At 39.1% G+C, this 21786-nt stretch overlaps 1 protein-coding gene across 1 annotated transcript; it reads left to right on the forward strand.

Moving 5' to 3' along the window:
- Window positions 1-246: 246 nt before the first annotated feature.
- Window positions 247-21539, forward strand: PI15 (peptidase inhibitor 15). The gene is made up of 5 exons (XM_009478481.2): window positions 247-519; window positions 17818-17936; window positions 18219-18351; window positions 18497-18612; window positions 21404-21539. The coding sequence occupies exons 1-5, from the start codon at window positions 247-249 to the stop codon at window positions 21537-21539; spliced, it is 777 nt and encodes a 258-aa protein (XP_009476756.1).
- The last annotated feature ends 247 nt before the right edge of the window (window positions 21540-21786 follow it).

Consider the following 21786-nt stretch of genomic DNA (forward strand, 5'->3'; position numbering starts at 1 on the left):
CATACTATCTTTTAATGATAATATGGTTATTGAAAATTGCTCAGTAACCTATGTTCTGACTGGATTGCTTTTATGATTGAGCTGACAGAATAATTTTCCAGATCACAGCCTGCCAATTCATTTTGTCTTGCTACCCGGAGGTACAGAATCACATCTTTGACATCTTCTCTTCTACAGATCTGTTTTCTACTGCCCTGACTTAAAGCAGAGTACCTCTGTGGCCTATCTTTCTCCTCTGGCCCCAAAATGACAGTAATCGCTGCAATCAGTTGTGCTTTCTTGTTTTCCATTCTCTGTGAAACAAGTGCATTAGTGTTACCCAATTCCACTGACCTACTCCTGTCAAACAATAATTTCACTGACATTGAGACGGCCTTGGCAGCTCATCTGGACTCTGCAAAAATTCCCAAAGCCAGGCGGAAGCGCTACATTTCACAGAATGACATGATTGCCATTCTTGATTATCATAATCAAGTCAGAGGCAAAGTCTTCCCACCTGCTTCCAACATGGAATATATGGTAAGTGAACTTTGTTTATTTCAGAGTAAAACAAACTGTAAGTCAGTGATTTCATTTTCTTAAACAAATTGTGAGGGTTTAATTAAGTAGACAAATTATTTTTAACTATTATTGCTTACTAAAATGTTCTTTCCTTACTTTTTTTAAGTTGCATTAACTTAAGCAAGCAAAAGCTAAATACTGAACTCTGAACCTCTTACTTGCCCTGTTGAATTTTCATTTCCATGAGTAGTCCCAGTGGAGCTTCTGGGACACAAGCAAATGAAGTTGTGAGTTAACTGCTTGTTGGCCTGAAGAATAATAGTATGTGATCACAACATGTGATTGCATGTGTTTGAAGTGCTAATCATTAGTAGCCCCATTGCTTTTGTGGAGTACACTGAAAGTCATTGCCCTGAGGTATGCAAAAAGGTAGCCGATGAACATTTCTAATTTCTTTCACACATAGCACTTTTGGAGACAATATGGTAAAACTGTGTTTGCTAAGTAATTCATCTGATGCACTGTTTGTCTCATGCTTGTGTTTTTTATTTACTGCATATTGTTTGTGTGCGCCTAATACTTTTATTTTTCCATCAAATACAATGCTGCATTTAATTGTTTCTCCAGTATGTAGGATTTCAATGTGCTCAAAATGTTATGTTTGTGGTAAGCACCTTTTGCCCTTATTGGCAAATACTCATTATGTGGATTATCTGTTCCTGCAGGTATGATAGAAGTTATTCATTCACTGTGATTTCATACTTGGCACTACTAGCTAGAGCAGCGTGTTTGCTATTTTGTATTCCAACTCTGAATGCGTGCATACTGTGGACCTCTAATGTTAAACATAAGTTGGCCAAGCAAAAATCTTTTTAGCTTCTAAGTAAGGTATTCACACTGTTTTGAAAACAGAGACAAGTTGTGTCAGCACCATAATATCTGCGTAAAGTCACAGAGTTTCCCGTATGACAACAGATGGTTAACAGGTTTGAGAAACAGGACACCATCAGCTTGACATAAAAAGGGGATAGTAGTAATAACAACTCCTCCTTTTTAGCAGCTAATGACTAACGATTTGGACATCTTTCTGTCACAGATGTTATCTAAATCTGGATTTGATCATGTAATCGGCTTAGCACATCCCAGCAGCACCTCAAAATGCTGAGTGCACTCAAAATGTTGCAGGTTGAAGGCCTGTTGCCATACCACAGGCTGGGTTTGAAGTTTGGTTAAGTGGAAAGGTCAGAGACAGAAAAAACAGAGAGGTCAGAAGTCAAGCTCAGTCATCATCTTCATTGCTGTGCTCTCCACTGACGTTTCCTTTGATTCTGCATAAATAAACTTTGTTGTAATGTCTGAGGGAATGGCAGCCTACCATGCCCGTCCTTGGCTTGTGTGTTTTAGAAATGTGCTCCTGCAGTTTGCTTAAGTGAAGCCAGCACCCTGTCCTATTCCCAAGAGTTTTATAAGTGTAGTGTTCTTAGCCTGTTCAGTAAAAAAAAAACCAAAAAAAACCCAAACAAAAAAACCTTCAAAAGAGAAAGCAATCTTCCTTGATTAAATCTGTTTTAATGCACTCATATGCATAAACTGCCGAGATTTCACCAATATTGCTTGGGGATTCTGCTGCAGCTTTGCTCTGCAATGGTACTGTGCAAGGTTTGATACAAAATCAAGACTGAAGCCATGCTCTTTACAGCTTACATGCTATTCTTTTCCTTGCCCTTCTTACTATTGCTTTTACCAGTGTCAACCAGGCATAGGATGTACCTGTGTTCCAGTCAGCATCAGCCCCATCAATAGTCTCAAGGGCAAGGTCTAAGGCTTTCTTTTACAGTTGGTTTTCCAGTCTGAAAGTACTTTGTGACTTCATGCTGCAGAATTCAGAGGAGCACCTCAAGCTATGTGGGTAATGATCCAGGGTGCAACTTGAACTTGGATCCCCAAGTGGCAGCCAACCCATTTGCCCCCAGTTCTCTTTCAGAATTTAGTCAGTCTCTGTGTGTCCATGTAACCTTACAGAGCAAAAAAAGCCCAGTGAGCAACATCACACATAGCTTGCTCTGCTGTCTGGTTTGTAGCCATGGCATCGTCTATTTATCAACTTCAGCAGATTTATCATCATCAACTTTTTATCTCTGTGGCTACAGAAAAGCTTTGGTACTAAGGTCTTGAAGATGACATGGTGGTATAAGCCATACCAAGACTGGGGACCCCTGTATCAGTAATGCCCATTTGAACTTGCTTAGTCCATTCTCTGGTGTCTGTATAATTTCGGTGTATGGCACAGGATCTGTTAGGTCTATGGGGACATGATTGCCGCTGTTATATACAAAAGATGTGTCACTTGGTACTCATTTTTGTAAATAAGATAGTAAACACATTGTTATTACCAGCAGACAATGTACACTGTGCTGAAAGAATGTTACAAGTGTGCATTCTTGTCCTGAACACTATGGAAAAGTGTAGTGGTAGTGATGAAAGTGGCCTTTCCCATTTCCCCTAACAATGACTAAAAAGGATGTCAAATGTCAGAGAGCTGGAATTACTTAGAGATGCAGTAGACTGAGGAAACCTCTTCTAAGTGTGTTGAAGTAGAAAAGGACTAAGCAGTTTGGAAGCACAAGAAAAAGATGTTTTCTCATCTTTTCTCTGTCCACAATCATATTAAATTGTGTTTTGTTCTATTTTCCTAATTCTGTTAGGAATTCTGTTCTTCTCATGAATGGCTGTATAACATTCTCACTTCTGTACAGTTCCATTTGCTTTTTCTCTTCCACTGATAAGAGCTTAGGGTTTAGCAGTACAGGTTGGTTCTTGTGATTCCAGTTCTCCACACCCAATTTTTTTTTGTGCTTTTCCCCTTGATACATTCTGCTCTTTCCCTTGATGCAATCCTCTTCTCACGCATTCAGTGCATTTATAAATACTTTGAACTCCTTGGGCATTATTCTGTCTGCCCCTACTGTCTTAAAGTTTGTGTGCTGTAGGACTTTGGATGAGAGGTCTTGAAGAATGGCTTTGAATGTACACACATTAGGTGGGGGAGGTTCAGATGAACAATGCAGTAACAGAGCTGGGAGAGTGTTTTAATCCTCTTTGGGAGAGGTGGCTCTGCGTGCTGCTCCAGCCTGTTGTATGGAGTCCCCAATGTAAGTGGGCAGATGGGGAGTCAAAAGCAAGATGGAAGGTGTTGTTCTATTATCAATACTTAGCAAAAGAAACAGGTGTGTCTTATGCCAATGAGACTTTGGGAAATCTTTTTCTTGGGATATTAGCATCCTATGAGTCAGACTTTAAAGTAGTCCTCCTTTTGGTTCTGGTTCTGGTATTGCTGATGCCTTCGGTTGGAAGTTTTTCTGCAAATACAAATCCAGAGTCAGTGCATATGTGAAGGAAAGTGAAAGAGAAAAGATACAAGAAGTTGCAGGCCTATAAGGTAGAAGTAATGACCTCTTCTTTTAATGTGGGTCATCATCTTATATCCTTCATTTTTCTTCATCCTAAGACTGTCATTCTCCAGTTTTTGCTTGTGCTCTAAAAGCTGATGCCATACCTGCAGAAATAAAGATGACATCATCCTTTTGACCTGGCAAACAGTGAAAATCATCTACCTGGCTTTGCATACTTTTTCTGGAGAAAGCAGAAAGGTTCCATAAAATTCATGATTCAGAAGAAGTGAGGTGTAGAATTGCCTGCAGCTCTCTAGTGTGAAAGATATGTAAAGCTGCAAGTACAGGCGAATTCAGTGAACAAGCAAATCCCTTTCTCTGAATGCTAATTCTGTACTACAGAAGCCTGTGTTGCTTTTCTGGAACATCTCAGCTACTTGGTAGGCCAGGTTTGCAGTATGTTGTCAGCTGAAATCTGAGTCTCATAAAATGTCATTTAGTATGCATTGGTACTATCTTTAGGCTCCCAAAACATTCATTAATGAAATATCTGTTTGTATGAAAATCAAATGTTATTTTTACCTTCTCTACAGTCATCCCTACTTGAGGCCAGTTTTTTAAAAGTCCCTGTGGTCTTTGTAGTAACCCACGTCAGCATGTGCGTGCAAAACTTGGTGCTTACATACAGGCACGCTCTTTATAGTTCCACACACAGCAAGCAGAAGCAGTAAATCTGCTATAGCTGGGCCTTAATGGGCATTGAACACTGTCCTCCATGGCATTCCCATAGGCAAAGTGGGAAAATCTGTCCTAGTTAAGAGTACTCTAAGGTGACCTCAGTAACTTGTCAAAGAGCCATACCAAAAGACAAGGTATGGGAGTAGTTCACTGCTGGCTTGCAGAAGGGTGTTCTGCAAGGATGACTCCTGAGCCCAGTACTGATCAATATAGTCATTAGTACACTGGCAGTAGCATGTGTGAAGTATGACAAATGGAGCAGGATTGCACACTCAACAACATGAAACTGAATGTTTGTGGAATGCTGTCTGAAGACTTTTTTTAAGAGCAGAAAAATGATCTAGATAAACTTGAGCCTGCTTATGCATAGAAGATCTTCTGATATAGTTTCAATTCCTTTTTGTTCAGTGATTTCATAAATGCACTTCTATATTTGGGAAAATCTGCCCCTCAGTGAACATGCCACTTTGTAGGACTCGAAATAGTAAAAGATTTCCAGACTAGCCTGAAATGAGTCAGTTTGGATACCCAGGAGTTATTTCATGGCAACATAGCATAACAATAGTTTCTCATGAGCTGGTGGCAGAGGAGCTGGAAAGGAATGGAGAATCTGAGCCTGTTAATCTTCTAGTAAATCCACATGAAAGACCATGATAAAATGGACAAAGGAAATGAACTATTGTTCTAAAATAGAAGTAATTGTGTTCCAAATTAAATTCCTTTAGTCATGTGAGGGAGTCCATGTGAGTCATGGGGCAAATCTGTGCACTCTGTATGGCCCGGAGTGACCCTCTTTGCTGAGGTGATGAATGTGGAGACTTTGATTCCTGTCCATGAAGATGTGCAGACAACTTACAATGGCAGGTCAGAGAAGCAAGAAAATAGCCCACTTAGTCATCACAAATGTGTAACTGCATTGTTAATTCACTCCTAAATTTGAAAGCCTTGATAAAATTTTGTTGCTATCAAGGTGATCTTAAAAATGCTCTGTGAATATGCAATAGGTAATGGGTAAGACAAAATGAAAAAAAAAACCAACCTACTTCAGGTTTTCCAGAGTCCTATTTAATACCTAAAGCCTTTCATATGGACATGGAAAAAGTGAGTTAATTTGGTTTTCTCTCCAATTGAAAAGTATTTCTGATAAATAAGCTTCTCAACTTGTTTACCTATTTTTTTGCTGTTGTCAGCGTGGTTTCTTACAAACCATTCTAAACCTTAAAGGACATTTTGTTCTGGAGTTGTTTGCCCTGGCTCATCTACATGGTCCCACTGAAATCATCCATGTCTGTAAGGATTGCAGGGCTAGTTCCTTCAAGATTTATGTCTAATGAGTAGGATAGGATCTCTTAATTCATATAGTTTATCCCTGCCCTGTTGCAGGACTTCCTTCTGCATTAAATACATATGGTTTTCATCTTGTCTACTGCTGAACACATATAGTGATGCTGTCTCAGTCACATCTCTTGGCAAATATTTTACCTTAGGAATAGAAATGATTTCCAAATGTCTAACCTAAATATTTCCCTCTAAAGCTCAGATAATTGATCTTTATATGCACTTTCTAACTGCCCAATAGAATTTCTCTCCTTTTTAATTTTTTTTTTAATTTTAATTATTTTTTAATTTCAAACATTATCTTTTATGTATTTACTGACAATTTTCTTGGCATTAATTAAGATGCATCCATGCATGCATGTAATGTTTCCTTAATTTCCATGTGCATGTCTTGCAATACTTCTGCATATTGGAGCAAATTACAGTTGCACTCCATTTACAGCTCGTTTGTTAAATCAGTGAACAGCACCCTTAAATGTCAAAGCAGATTAGGCCTGTCGTTTTGATTATGCATATTTAAAGACACAAGTAGCATAATGCAATGGAGAATTTACTCTAGAAGTTACTGGCAGCCTACTTTTTCCATTGAATAGCCCTGTTCTCTTAAATCCTGTATACACGGTGAAGGTTGAAATAAGTAATCAGACAATGAGTCAGGGTACAAAGATCTTAATCTGCTTTTCATCATGCCAGAGCACAAAGTAACTCTAAGTATAGTCTACTCCAGTCTTCCAGGAGGAGAGATATCAAGGAGCTTGGAGCTTCACCAGTGTAGTCCACCTATTGCAGTTTGCTGTGGCTTTTAGCTTGCTCTACGCTGGGAATTCACAAGTGAGGTGAGATCAAATGAGAAGGGGTGTAATGGTGAATTGTGTTCACTGGTTCCATTTTCTCCCTCCTACTTGTGTTTCTGTTTAACCATCTGAGTATTTCTTTTCTGCCTGGTGCCATAACCCAGCATCAGGAGTGTCTGAAGATCATGGGCTAATGAATTCTGGAATATTATTCCTCTGGGAAAATTAGAAGAAAACAGAAGCAACTGATGTGCTTTACATGGTTACAGTTGGGAGTGTCTGTCTGCATGACAATTTTGAAAGGAAGCAGTCATTGTACAGCATACTCAGCCTTTTTCTGCAGCGGAGGCAAAACATGGCAACTGACAGTAAGCTGAAAAAGAGCAAAAGTAGATGGAGCTTACTTTCTGCTAATTTTGGCACAATAGAGTTACCTAGCTCTCTTTTGCCTCACAGATGAGTTTATCCACATATCTAATTCCTACTGCAACATTGTCAATAACGCAGCACTGTACTACTCATTGGATGCTGCTCATTTTTCTAGCAGAGTTTCATCTACAAAAGGCTGGGAATCTAGCCTTTGGAATGGGGATTCAGTCTCAGTAACTAAACTGCTATTCATCTAGGGTCAAATCAAAGTGGATGCTAGCTATAAGAAGCACAAAAGCCATCAGTTATGTTCAGAATGAATGACAGAAGACCTGTTTAAGAGTTGAACAGAAAGGACCTTTGCTGGTAAGCGATCCTTGAAAAATCTAAAGAACTTCCCCAAAAACGCTGTTGTTGATAAATATTGTGATAAAGAATGACTGTGTTAAACTTGCTTTGGTATTAGAGCTCCTTTCCAATGTTTTATGCATAAGAATTTTAAAACATCCATCTTGATGGTGTTTTAGAAGAGAATATTTACATTATTTAAATTTAGTATTAGCAGAAAGCCTTCTAGGAGTTTAAGCAAACAAAAAACAACCTAGTAAAGTCTCAGATAGAAAAGCAGCCTGCCCAGAGCCCTCAGAATTAGACATTCCTTTATTATTAAATGTAGCACCTCTTGAACTTCTTGGCTAAAAAGAGAGACAGGGCATTTTTCACAGGAATCTTGATCCAAAGTACACAGTACTTTGTTTCACACATGAATGGAGATGATAGTAACCTTAAACCTCTCAACATTTTTATCCTCTTTCCATACCTGAAAAGAAAATCTGAAAAGAAGAACAGTCTATCCAGGTCTGTGGAAATGTGTATCCTAAAGACAGCAAAAGATGGAAACCCCAGGATAACCACTTGTTTGCTTTTTGTACACAGAATGCTGTGTTCAGTACAGGCACCTCCATGTATGAATACATCTGCAGGTGCCCTGGGATGGGGTTTGAGGTCTATTTTAACTCAACTGAGAATGAACTGATTTTGCATCTCTATCTGTACAGTGATATCTGTTAATCTGTATCAAGAGAAAGAATCTTAAATTGAGCTTTCTTCTTCTGAGAATAAAGGACTATTGTTCTTATTCTTTACTCTGCAGAAAGAAGAAGCTGCTATGTGCTTTCTTTTGTGTCATGCTGCCATATCTTTCAGTTAGAGCTACTTAGAAAATAATAAGTATTTTCTTTGAAAACTTTTAAAGAAATTAAGAACATTTTTTGTTTTAATGAAAAATTTCAGTGGTTAGTAACAAAAAAAATAAAAAATGTGGATCTTTTTCATATAGAAGAGAAACAAAACACCACAAAAGAAATAATTTTTCATTCACATTTTGTGGTTTTAAGAAAAGGCAATTTGCTCTCATCATATTTAAAATGATAGAGGTCAGACACCTTCCTCTTCATATTTATCACCAATTGTCAGGGTGACATGGAGCTAGACAAAGTTTGGTCCTTTTTGTTACCACTTCTGAGATAAGCTCTTGCCAACTAAAATATGCCTTGCAGTAGGTTAGGAAAGCACTGAATATTTTAAGATATGTAGCTCTGATATTTAACTTTTCCAAAAGCTAAACAAATAATAACATATCAGGGAAGCTTATTGTTATTAAATCTGACAGCCTACCAATTTTCTTTGTTTCTTATTGTTTAAAAGCCTGGTGCCAAACATGAAAAGAAATATGGACAACCTTTAGAAGAAACAAATTGACTATTAGCAGTGGTCAAGCTTCAAATGATAGCACTTTGAATTTGGACCAAATAGACTCCCAAGAATATAAACTTCTGTATAAAATACAGACTTGAATTTTCATAAGAAAAGAATTTCTGGGTTTCTTGGACATCTGTCTGGCGATGCCCTGGTTGCTACAAGGCAGACCTTCTAATACTGAGCCCTTCAGAAGTGTGAATCAGATGTTTGGAGGTTTGGTTATATGAGAGTAAATTGACTATAAAACATTGCACAATTTTACTTTGAGTTGCAGCGGAGTGTTGGACAAGCAGCTTGATATATTAACCCTCTATTTATTTGCAAAAGAATGAAGTACAGAACTGCGATTCCCATCAAGATTTTTTCTCTAGAGAGTAGACTTTGGCAATTTTCTGTGTAAACTTTCTAATTAGTACCTAATGCATTTGGGAAAGGACTTGCACCTGTGGTAGGCACCAATTACAGTATGCACAGTAAAATTTCTAACAGGTGGCAAAAGAGAGCAAAAAGTATTCATATTCTTAGAGAGAGAGAGAGACAGCCTAGAGTCCAAATGATCTCAGAGCCCAAATAAATATATAAAGTTTGCCAAATCCGTCTATAAATTCCAATGAGCTCATATGTTTTCATCACACAGTATGTATTGAAAAAAGTGAAGGCAAAGAGACGAGGCTCTTTCAGTCACTCTGCTGAAAAAGCATGCAGGCAGAAGGGCTGGTGGGTTGCTTTATTAAGCTTTGTGCCAGATTGGAGGTAGTGGACATGGTGGGGGGTCCCACAGAAAATCTCCAAACCTGAAGATGCTACAGGTTCGACTATACAAAAGAGAAGGGGAGAAGTTGTGCAAGGGACTCCTGTGTGCCCTGCACACCGCTGGGGGATTTCTGAGAAACGGTCGCCACACGTGCAAGCAGTAAAGCCGGTGCAAGGCTGCACGACTGAATGACCCATGAGGACAAGACCTGCATGTTGGAGGGTAGCAGCCTACATCTGCTAGTCTGCTCTGGGACTTGCACTAGCAGCTGTGGAGTGCAGCTGCACAGATGGGCCGGAGATGTCAGATTTCATCCCTCAGCTTCCTGGTGTTTTTCTCACAGGAAGAAATCGCTTGAATTGAGGTTTTCTTCTTTCCCACTTGCTGCCATTCTGGAAGAGCTTCTGATCTTCAGCTGGGCAAACAAGCAGAAGCACAGGGCTAATGGAGAATAAAATCAGAAGTCTGAGGTAGAAAGGTTAATTTTTTGACTGGTCACTGCTAAAAGAAGGTCCTACTGGCCACTTTTCTGAGGGGCATAGGAGCCACTGTGGATTTGTTTGTAGCAAATAACAATCTGAAGACACTAATATGAGTCCACAGTAAACATATATTAATGACAAATAAGATGCCAAAACTGGCAAACAAATTGCCACTTTCTGTTACTGCAAAATGTGACTGCGTTGCCATGCAACTGTATTCAAATTGCATATACCAACATTCCATTTGCAGTCATATCACATAACTGCAGTCGTGTAAAGAAGCTGTTGAAAAAGAGAGTGATTAAAACAGCATAATTCACCTTTTCACTCTGGATTTGTGCTCAAACCTGTACCCGGTGCTTGCATTCCTGTTGTACAGTCGGTGGCAGGCAGCTGAGGGGCTAGTCACACTGCCGCTGCCATGGCATTACGGGCAGCAGCCCTCACCTGATGGACACACAGGGAATTCAGGGGTACACAGGGTAGTGAGTGACCAGGGTGTGTTATGTTTTGCTTAAAGTATTTGTTTTACCACTGAGAAAAATGCAGATTATCCTAGCTGATATGTCATATTAAAAAAAAAAAAAACAAACAGTAAAGTACCAGGCTGCTGCTGGTATTTAATATTCAGAGCAATCCTCTGCTGAGGTTCTTTTGTACTCTTGTGCAAGTGAGGGGAGCTTGCTTGCTACTGGCAATAAAACTGAACCAGGAAAGATTAAGGATTATGACGGCAAAAGAAGAAGGGAAGCACAGTTCTGTATTGCTTGAATGCTTATGAATGATCATTAGCAGACCCCGTAGGCTACCAGGTTAAAAACATATCTTTATGGATTCCCCAGCTAGCCCATATCTTCTATCTAGCAATCTGTCTGTTGGCAATCTCAGGGAAGAAGCTCTCCTACTTCTCACATTTTTTTTGTATTTTCTTTGCGACAATGAGGGCTGTAAAGTTAAACGCTTCTAAAAACATCCAGTTTACAGATACCCATGCAGAATGAGAAAAGCATTAATACAGTGCATCACTGTGTGTTCTGCTCCCTTTGTATTTAGATCACAAATTCTTGCTACCTGTTGCTATTAATAACCATTTCAGAGTGCTTGCAGAGGAGAGTTCATTGCCATTTGCTTTGGTAATGATGTCTCTCTCTCATACAAGAAGGCATGCATAAAGATATAACAATACTAAGTCAGATATTTTGATTTGTCACTGGAAATCTGGATTCTGAACATCAGGGAAGGTATCTGATTAATCTGAAAACAGATTAATTTTTGTCTCTGAAAATCAGGAAACCAGGAAAAAAATTAAATTAAAAATGGTCATCCCCATCTGAATAATACTTCTCCTTTCTCCACACATTGCATAATGATGAACCAGACTACCAAAGGGGAGGTTGATATTTTTTTTTCTCACTCTCCATATTTGCCAGGATTAATGGATGTTAACTTCGCCTTCTTCCAGATTCTGAACTTTAAGAACCCCGTACAAAGAGGTGCAATTCCAGGTGACAGTATCAGTCATTCTTTCTCAGGTGTGGCACCTCTAGTAGGGGCAACTAAAATGCTAGTTTTCAATTTACCTTTTCAGCTCTAAAGATATTACTGGTTTAAGTATCTGTTTTACTTGGGAGGTATTCTACTACTTGAATCAGTCCTTTTTGTCTACCTGTAAGAAAGCTGCAATAAACATTTGGTCTGCATTTACTTTATTTTTACTTTTGAAGTAGTGAGTCATCAGAAAAAGACAATGTAACATCACTTGTAAGGAAAGTAAATGCAGTAAAGTGTTGACAGATCTTACTCATGACTTTGGAAGAAGCCAGTAATTACTTTCAGTGGGGGGAAAAAAAAGCCACAGCATGTTTTGCGGAATTTACCAATCAGATCATAAGTCTGAGGATAGGTACCAGCAACATGGAAAGTGAAAATTATGAATGGTATTTCTTTTTTAATTTGACAGAGTGTTGAAGAAATGTAATAGAAATGGATGCCCATTTTGATTTTTATAGAGCAGTCAGATTTTTTTTCCATTTTAAAATTATGAAATGTTGAAATTCTGCTTATTTTTCAAATAGTGAGGAGATATCCTCTTGCAGAAATGTGAAACAAGTCATTAACATATTCTGGTGTACATAAAAACAATTTAGGAATATAACATTTTTACACCTGCAAGGGTAGGGAATTGTCTGTTTTTAAGAAAAGTGTCCATTAAGGGTCTATGTGAAGTTCCATACATAGACTATCTTACTGAGACAGGTTAATTTAAGGAAAAAACAGTCATGTCGAGCTTCACTGATAACCAGAGGTCCTGAATCAGACCTTATACAGGGAAAATATTTCGTTTCCTAACCTTTATGTAATTACACAGTACAAATATTATGAAGCCAGACTAAAAGACTCCAACCTGTTGTGCAGTAAAACTGAGAGGTGGTCTGTGAAAACAGAAGGTCCTTAAGGAGAGTCTGATATTAACTATTTCACCTAGTCATACTGAAGGCCTACAGTGAATATATGCCCCCTGCTTTAATAAAGGTACAGATCCCAAATGACATGGTTCCTTGATACCATCAAGGTCCCAAGGCTTGATGTTTCATTAGCACCGACGATGGGCTCCAGACCCTGAGAATGCTGCTTTGAATCCCTGCTCCATTTTAGTCAGTGCAATTTAACCATGATTTCATATATCCATCCTTCACAGATGTTCTCAGCAAAGTTTGCATACTCAGTCTGTGCTAATAGATGTTGCAGTTGTGCATTTAAAACTAGGAATATGGAACTTTTTACTTTTCAAGTACAATAACCACAGGGTAAATATATCCAGTGTAGCAGTATGTTTGCAGTAATACAGCAGTCCTTTAGAAAGTTTGCAGTAAGAACAAGTGATTTGGATTAAGAGTGCTCCATTTAATTGGTTTTGGTAAACTTGTTCAATGTTTTCTACTTACAAATAAAGTAGTGAGATTGCTGTCTGAAGTACATTGCTGCTTTCTGTTTACCTCCTATTCTGCAGCAGGGTTTGGCCCCTAAGACAAGTGTTGAGCCAGGTGTCAAGAGACAGCTACTCCATTTAAATGACTGATATTAGGACTACAATTTTGACTGTAATAAGAATGAGCAGAACTGTGTTTCTACGTTCAAATTATAGTTAAAAATGGTTATGTCCACCATACCTCAAATTAAAGCATAGCTAGCAATGTAGGAAGGGAACAGGCAATTATTTTTCAATAAATGTTGTGGACAGATCTTTGTAACATTGTAGTAGCTTCTGTTCTTTTTCTTCATCATAATGTTTATTCAGCTTCACCATCATTTTAATACCTAAGAGGATAGCTGTGACCAGGACCTCCTGTTCCAACAAAGTTGTTCCAACAGAGAACAAAAGGACAACTCCATCCCTTCTACATATAAATTATCTAAGAACATCTGAGAGACAGCTATAGAAGCAGCTATAGAAATGGAGGGCATGAGGGAACTGTGACCCATGACTTTAAAAGGCTTCCCTTGAGGAAGGAAGCTCACTTTTTGGGCTTCAGGAAATTTCATTCAACATTGAAGAGATTTCGTTTTACACTCCATTGCTTATTATACATTATGGGAATAAAAGAATTTATTTTACTATTTGTTTACAGACTGAAGCAAACAAAAAAAAACATCTTGGGTGAAATTCTGGCCTCCCTGGCAAAATTCCCACTGACTTTATTAATGCTAAGATTTTAGTCCTAAGTCTCAACCAGCATGTGCTGTGTGAGTGCAGAGAACACCCCAGAGCTGCCTCATAAAGCCTCATAAAGTGGTCTCTGGTGTTGAAACTCCTTGGGTAGAAACACTGGCCTGTTCCCTGTATTCAGTCTGCTTGACAATTTTCAACTGAAGTGTAGTTTTGAAGTGTAGTTTTGCAGGGAGCAGTGCAGAGAGCACAGTCAGACAGCTTTCTAGGAAAATAATCTTTGGCTGAGGAAAGAAAAATAAATTGTCCAAAGGATGTTCACTTCAAGTTGCCAGTGGAAGTGTGGTGAGACACTTTAACTCTATCGCAGCTCAATTAGACCCAGTTGAGGAGTGGGGAGGGTTTCCATGCTGGGTCAAATTAGTGATCTGGAGAGTTTGGGGGGGAGTGGAAGGAAGGTGACTTCTTCCCCAACTGCTAATGACCTAGCAAATGAAGATTTGCTATCCCCAGGGAGAGAATGAGCATAGTTTGGCACTGGGAGTTTGCATGATTAGCATTTGAGGATGAGTCACCTCCTCACATCTTGACCCACTGAGTATGCAGATCATTCTCCTTTTTCCCTTTTGCAATTTTGTGTTCATGTCAGGCAGATTTCTCTGACATGTTTAATAGAAACACTGGATTGGCCATAATTTCAGAGTTTATAATTTTGTTTATCACACTGTTTTTTTAAACTCTTTGCTAATTATCTTGAGCTTTTTAATTTCTCCTCCTACAGAAACTGTCCTTCTGGTGTTCGAGTCACTTCAGTTTCTCTTTTTAGGATATTTTTCTATTTCTTTATATGCTGTTTATCTGTGTACAACAATGAAGCCTCATGGGTTCCAAAATTTAAATGTGTTTGCCCTGCTCTCTTACATGCCCAAAACAGGAGACTGAACTGAGACACAAATTAGTACAAGTGTGGACTCAGGATCATACTTCCTTTGAAAGGGGTGAACTAACAGTACAGTCTCTTTTAGGTTAGAAGATTTGAGGTCATTATGAGATAAAAATTTTTGCGCTTCAGTCTATATTAATTATTTGCCTTTTCTCATGGAGATGACCTAGAGCTAGTCGTAGAGGGACTGGGACCACCTTTTCTTCGAGGAAAATAAAATAAAGAAGGTGAAGCACTAAATCTTCTCCCATGAAATACAAATGATTTACGTAGCAGGAGGGGACTCTGTGCAAAGGCTTTTCACCAGCCTGCTAATGAAGGAATGGAGGAAATTAAAAGATGCTGCATGTGCTCCCCTCCTCCTTATTTCTTATTCAGTGGTTATTTTCTTTCTCTTTCTCTCTCATTTTTTACGTTTGCCAAAAATTTCATATGTCCAGAGAGTGGTCAAGAGTGAATAGATAATGGAAAGCAGAGCACACTATATATCACAGTAATGCTTACCTGCCAAACCCACAACTTTTTCACTGAGTTTGAAACAACCTTCTGAAACTTTACCAATCAAATGCTGCAGATGATTCCTGAGAACCAGAAAATGAAGCTGAGGAGAAATGAAAGTGGACTGGCAATGCTCTCACTGTCCAAGGAGGGGGCCACATCTGGTTTAGAGAGGGCGTTAATAGTGAAAACCTAATCCAGTCTTCACATTCCTTTCAAACACCTAACATACTATTTTGCGAGGCAATTTAGTGCGCAAAAATATGCTAGGTAGAAATCAGGAGCTCGGTGCTATTTGTGCAAATACAGTACACATTTAGATTATTGTGGGACTGCAGCCAGGTCACTTGGGAGCAAGCACGCAAACCTCATGTTCAGCCTCCTGGCAGGGAGCGCTCGTGCCAGAAGCATGATTAATCCCAGCAAAGGAGGGTGTTTATGGGGTGTCACAGTCCTGGCGGAGCTGCCCCTTATGGATGCACACCAGGCAGCTGTGTTTGGACCCACGCACTGGATCCATGTGCTCCTCCGTTCCCCTGGGCCTGGGCAAGCTCCAAACGCCGACTGTGGCCCCGGCCTCTCAGGCACACTTCCCAGGCACACTTTTATGCTTGTACCTCCTGTTGCCCCCTCTTTAGGCCCTCTTCTTGGGACCACTGATATACCACAGAGATTATAAAGGGTTATTTGTACACTGGCCCCATGCAGCTAATTGACTTAAAGTCAGAGATCCAAAGCAGAACAAATATCTGTAGACAGTTTTTTTCCTCTTGGGCCCTGGAGCATTTCCTGGCTTTTGGATGGTGCTGTAGCAGCCCTGGGTTCCCTCTCATGTACCCTGGTGCTCCAGCTTAGCCTTCTCTTCCCAAGTTATAGAGTTATGTCTAACTCCTCCAAGAAACTCCATTTTTCAGAGCTGAAGTCAAAGTTGAATGGCTTGAAGACCGTTCCTTCTTAGCATGCTTCCTCCTAACACTCCTCTGTTTTGTCCTTTTACTGGCGATTTGCTTTGACTTTGTCTGGGGACCTTTTATGAATAGGTGTAAAGTAAACCTGCTCTGCTTTAAGCACCATCTATCTTACTTTCCCTAAAGTGGTTCCACTTGAATGGAAGATCATTTGCATTAAGGGTTCATGTTGATCTCTGTTGCACTTCAGCTTTAATCTAGGAGGTACCTCACCCACTCCATATTAGCAGAAGCTTGGTTCAATGATATAGCAATTTCATACAATTTACTACATTTTGTCCTTTTCACTTAGAGAAATTTCACAAACTACCAGACAGAGTCAGGGCATGAATTACAGTCCTAGTCCATGATCTTTTCATTCTGCAGGTTTGTGAAATTAAAACTATGAATTCAGTGTTAGAAATCATTATTAGCTCATAGAACAGAAAATATTTGTGATGTGGGCCACCTGATCCTTTGAAAAGTTTATTTCTGACTTTGCCTCTTGTTTTGTACCTCAGAGAGCATACTCTTTATTTCGTAGCCACTCAAGATTTATGAGTTTGGGTAAGTGTTTAAAAAGCTGTGATGGGCTGGGTAGGCAATTTTACCACATTCTGTTCCTGCCTTTGTACCTGCAATTCACTAGAACTGTCCTGCACCAAAACATTCCACTCAGGGTATTCAAAATGCATATCTAATTCCAGGATCTAGAGCCTACTTGTGTATCACTCAAACACTAAGATATACTAGGATTTGTGTGTACTTGTAATATAACAGTGAGATATTCTTTATCTGGAGCTCCAGTGGTGCACTACATTCTATTGCTGATATCTCCATTACTGCTGAGGAAAGCCTATTTGCTGTGGAGAAAACAGTGGAGTTACAAATCAAGCATGTAAGTGAGCAGGAAAAGCAGAAGACTGTTTAAGTTCACTTGTCATGTTCCTGCCTTTAGAGGAGAACTTAAGAAGTCAAATTGTCTCTTCTTACAGAGCTGTTATCTTTTTATTCCAGGCAGGGAGCAATGTCAGCTCCCATGCAGAATAAAATGATGAAACTCATACCACACCTGGAAACTGTCCATAGTCTTTGCCTTTGTGGAATCCCTTTTCTTGACCTTGTGGCCTCAAATATGAAGAGCTGCCACACACACTCTCTCTGGCTATAGATACTCCTGAGATCTTATTTCAAATGTGTTGGGGTTTTGTGGGGTGTGTAATACCTGTGCTGAATTATTCTTCCCTGTGTGCCTCTACTTTGCTTTAACTTCTATCTGAGTCCTATCCAATGTTTCACTCCTCTCCACACATGGATCTCATCAACACAGAAGGGAAAATGGTAGGAGAATGCCTGTTCATGGAAGGGCTTTTCCAGAAATAAAAGGAGAGTTCTGAATACTTGGCTTCCTCTAATGATGTGGGTGGGAATTCTGTCCAGCGACGGCAAATCCTGCTAGATCCTGTACATGCTGCCCCACAGGTTTCTGAATTCAAGAGCTCTCTGCCTTGTTACAGATCTGATGTGTTATGATAGTATATTTGTGACTTAAGAGACCTGCTTCTTGTGTTCTTGAACTGTGATCGCTATTTGTTTTTTCTGTTCTACTGCTAAGGATATTTTATTTTGTCAGGTTTGGGATGAAACTCTTGCCAAATCTGCAGAGGCGTGGGCTGCTACATGCATTTGGGACCATGGACCTTCCTATTTACTGAGATTCTTGGGCCAGAACCTGTCTGTAAGAACTGGAAGGTAGGCAGATACCCTACAAAACAGTTATTTTGTCAGCCTTTGAACAGCCTTTGAGACCCTGATCTTAGACTGATGCAAGTGTCATCCAGTATTCTAGCAATAATTGATCTCCATCTATGTTCATTTAGCTGAAGAGTATTATTGCTTAATACTGTGCCCCTAGTGATGCATGGAGAAATGTGTATTTAGGTGACTTGCATCAGAGGGATGAGCAGTGGAAAGTTCCAAAATACCTAAATCTAAAATGACACGCTTTTCTTTCTGTCTTTTAAACAAACCCAGGTATCGATCTATTCTCCAGCTGGTAAAGCCATGGTATGATGAGGTGAAGGATTATGCTTTCCCTTACCCTCAGGACTGCAACCCCAGGTGCCCCATGCGATGTTATGGACCCATGTGCACCCATTACACACAGGTTATATAAATTACATTCTTCTATTCAAAATCTACCGTCCAAAGCTGGACTTTTCTGTGATGTATTTATAGCTCTCTCTCAAATAAATGTGTATATGTATATTTCTTTTCAATTTGGACTTCACCAATAATAAATATTTATTCAGATGGTTTGGGCCACTTCCAATCGTATAGGCTGCGCAATCCACACATGCCACAATATGAACGTCTGGGGATCTGTTTGGCGACAAGCTGTTTACTTGGTATGCAACTATGCCCCAAAGTGAGTTGCTTTCTTTTAATATTGTTTATTTTTATACTTCATGCATGTTTTCGTCCTCTCATAGGACTGCTTACTCCTTTATCTTTAGCTTGACCTCTATTTGTGCTTCTTCTACGGGCTGCTCCTTCCTTTTAAATTTACATCTAAGCATACAGAAAATGCATGACTTTGGTATACAAAGAAGAAAAGGAAATAACTTGATGTGTATGGAACAAAACCAAAACCTTGTTTTCTGTTATTGTTGTTATTATTATTATTATAATTCTTTTTGTCTTCCTCCTTTGTGCTGACTCCACTTTACTTTCAGTTCCTTATTTCTTCACTCTGTTATGTATACTTATGGTGATCTAGACTTCCTCAGGTAAGCAATCCCACTGTAGATCAGGCCCTTGATTTACTGTGAACATGTGTTGTTGCCCACCTTTGCTTATGACCATGCTGCATAAGTGCATCCATAGCATAGGTTTCCTACAAAGTCCATCTACCTAAGCTCAGTGTCTACAAATCTCATCTTGCCTTCCATATTAGGGTCATTCAAAGTATAGGTCATAGACACCCATAGGTGGCCCTATATCACATAGCTGTGCAGAGATCTGTTTTAGGTTCAAATGAAGAAATTAATTTTCTCCCAGCATTTCCTAGACATCATCCCAAGCTTACATCTGGGTCCAGAATGAATCAATAAAGTGTGGCTCTGGAAGAGCTTTGATTTGAGGTCTGTTTTGGACCAGTGCTTCAGAAGCAGGATGGACAGTGTAAATGGCTGGTTTCGCTGACTGTGTAATATTGGCAAAGACATACTTCTGTATAGGAATCTAAGTATAATTAATTGAGCATGTTTTCCATAAACTGTCAGTGGCACAGGTCCATTTGTGGTAAAGAATATGCAAGAATATGTCATTATTCTAGTTGTTATATGAGTAAAAGCATTTTTAAAGATTTTGCAACTTAAAAAACTGACTTGGAAAAAAAAGGCCTTTGGAAATGAAGGAGATTTCTCTGTCCTTATGTCTTTAATATCTACTAGAAGAGGGTGGTAAGAAATGAATGTGAGGGAGCAAAAATCAGGCGGCAAAAATTGTATCTGACTTATAGCTCCGCAGCATGGACAAGGTGAAATCAAACAGCAAACCAAAGCCTGGTGTTACAAGCTTTCTTCTCTGGATGAGATTTTGAGTAGACCTTTGATTCATAGGTGGTGGAATTGGGATTGTCACATCTACTTCTTGCACAGTCACAAAAAGGATGTTCAGTGGTCTTGCCTGGCTTAAGTTTATATTCCTAAGAATTAAGTTGAATTAAGGACATTGGGCTTAGAGTCCTTGGGCACACATGCAGAAGTCTCTCTGCCAGTCAATAAAGGCTGTGTCCTTCTGAGTAACCATCACATCAGAAACTCCTCTGAAGAAGAAGGGGGTGAATATTACAGCCCCGACTCAAGTTATTCAGATTGGAATTTGGCAAAGATTTAGGATTTAGAGCTCCACTAATTTTCACTGATGCCATGCTGTAATGCTGAAAAATCTCTATGCTTCTGAAATCAGAGCAAAAAAAGTTAAGGAGGAAAATTACAAAGTTTAGAAAGGCCCTGCACCTGGTTATCTAACAGACTCACACAAATCAGCCACACATTGCACAGAAAATGAAGCACAAGTCAGCTTTCAGCAAACTTTTTCTGGATTTCCATATCTGTTATCAAACTAAATATATTTCCTGAGCACTCAGTCTGCTGTACCCATTTGGAAGAGAAGTAGGAATGAGCAAATTATTTGAGAGATTCCTACTTTCTTCCAAGGCACAACCCAGACCAGGGCTTTTGATCCAATATTATTGGCTGGGAGGTGGCAGATGAGAAAATGTTTCATAAATAATTGCATTACTCACTGCTATACCACGTCACATGCAAACTAGAGGAAAGTTCTCTGCTCAGTGAGACATAACATTTAAATAAAAATCTAATTTTAACTTACTTTCTCCCTACATCACAAGTGTTACATGAATCTCTAAAAGCCTGGGGTTTACATAAGCACCTAGAAGTCTGGATGCGTTTTTCAGATGTTCCTAGATCTTTCAGTTAGCTCTTTTCACATGATCACTCTCCAGACTTGTATCCCTTTTCCTCCAGGCTCTATTAGACAGCTCTGTTCACCAGATGGGAGCCCTCCTCCTCCTCCCATTAACACCTATGAGACCCCCTACAAATGCCCAAATACAGTTCTTTTTAGTACATTACTGCTGCGAATAGTTTTCATCTTCCCTTTTCTCTAACCACGAATTCAGCCTCAGAGCTTCACAGTGTGGACCTAGGGTAGTGCAACCTAAGAATAAGATTTCTCTCAGTTTGTTTTTCCACCTTCCAAAAACAAGCTTTTAAGAAAACAGCCAGACAACAAAGTGCTCAAACAAAACCTTGCACCAATGCTTATGTTGCTAATTTCTCATAAATATAGCTCTCCAGTAAAAAATACTCTGTCCCAGGCTTGGGGAGTCAAAAATCACTTGGCTGTAGCAAATGCAAGAAGACTGGGACTTCACCACAGAGACTAAAAGATATGTAATGGACCACTGGCATGGAGTGACATGGTCATTCTCCTGCTGGTTTTTGGGAATTGGTAGATCAATGTTTGTCAGTAACCTACAGAAATATATTAATGTATGTTTTCAGTAACAGGGCATTTATAGGATATGACTGAAGACATTAACCTCAATCACTCAAAACAAGTATGGTTAATAAATTTTTTTTCTTCTTCTCTGAAATTACTAAGCATTCTTTTTCCTTTTTTATTTTCAGGGGGAATTGGATTGGAGAAGCACCATATAAAGTAGGGGTCCCATGTTCAGCTTGTCCTCCAAGCTATGGAGGTTCATGTACCGACAATCTTTGTTTCCCAGGAGTAACATCAAACTACTTATACTGGTTTAAATAAGTTAAGGTTTACATTATTTTAAAAAAAAAAAAACATGGATGAGTAACAAGAAGCTTGTATATTGAATTTTGCACATATTATATATAGAGAGATATTGTAATAATACTCTGATGTTTTCTTTTTGTATGCTTTTGTATAATTAGCTTTCAAAGTATAGTATAATTTGGTTTTAACACTTTGGGTTTTAAGACTCACATTAACCCTTTTAGATTAACATTTTGTTAAAGGAGAGCAAACTAATTTTCAC

This window comes from Pelecanus crispus, chromosome 2, assembly GCF_030463565.1.
Source record: "Pelecanus crispus isolate bPelCri1 chromosome 2, bPelCri1.pri, whole genome shotgun sequence".
Lineage (NCBI taxonomy): Eukaryota > Metazoa > Chordata > Aves > Pelecaniformes > Pelecanidae > Pelecanus > Pelecanus crispus.

What these genes read in the sequence shown, in the direction of transcription:
- PI15 (XM_009478481.2), top strand. Translation starts at nt 247, where the DNA reads ATGACAGTAATCGCTGCAATCAGTTGTGCTTTCTTGTTTTCCATTCTC. An exon ending in CTGTCTGTAAGAACTGGAAG is followed by an intron (nt 17,937 to 18,218) that starts GTAGGCAGATAC and finishes AAACAAACCCAG; the next exon opens with GTATCGATCTATTCTCCAGC. An exon ending in GTATGCAACTATGCCCCAAA is followed by an intron (nt 18,613 to 21,403) that starts GTGAGTTGCTTT and finishes TTTTATTTTCAG; the next exon opens with GGGGAATTGGATTGGAGAAG.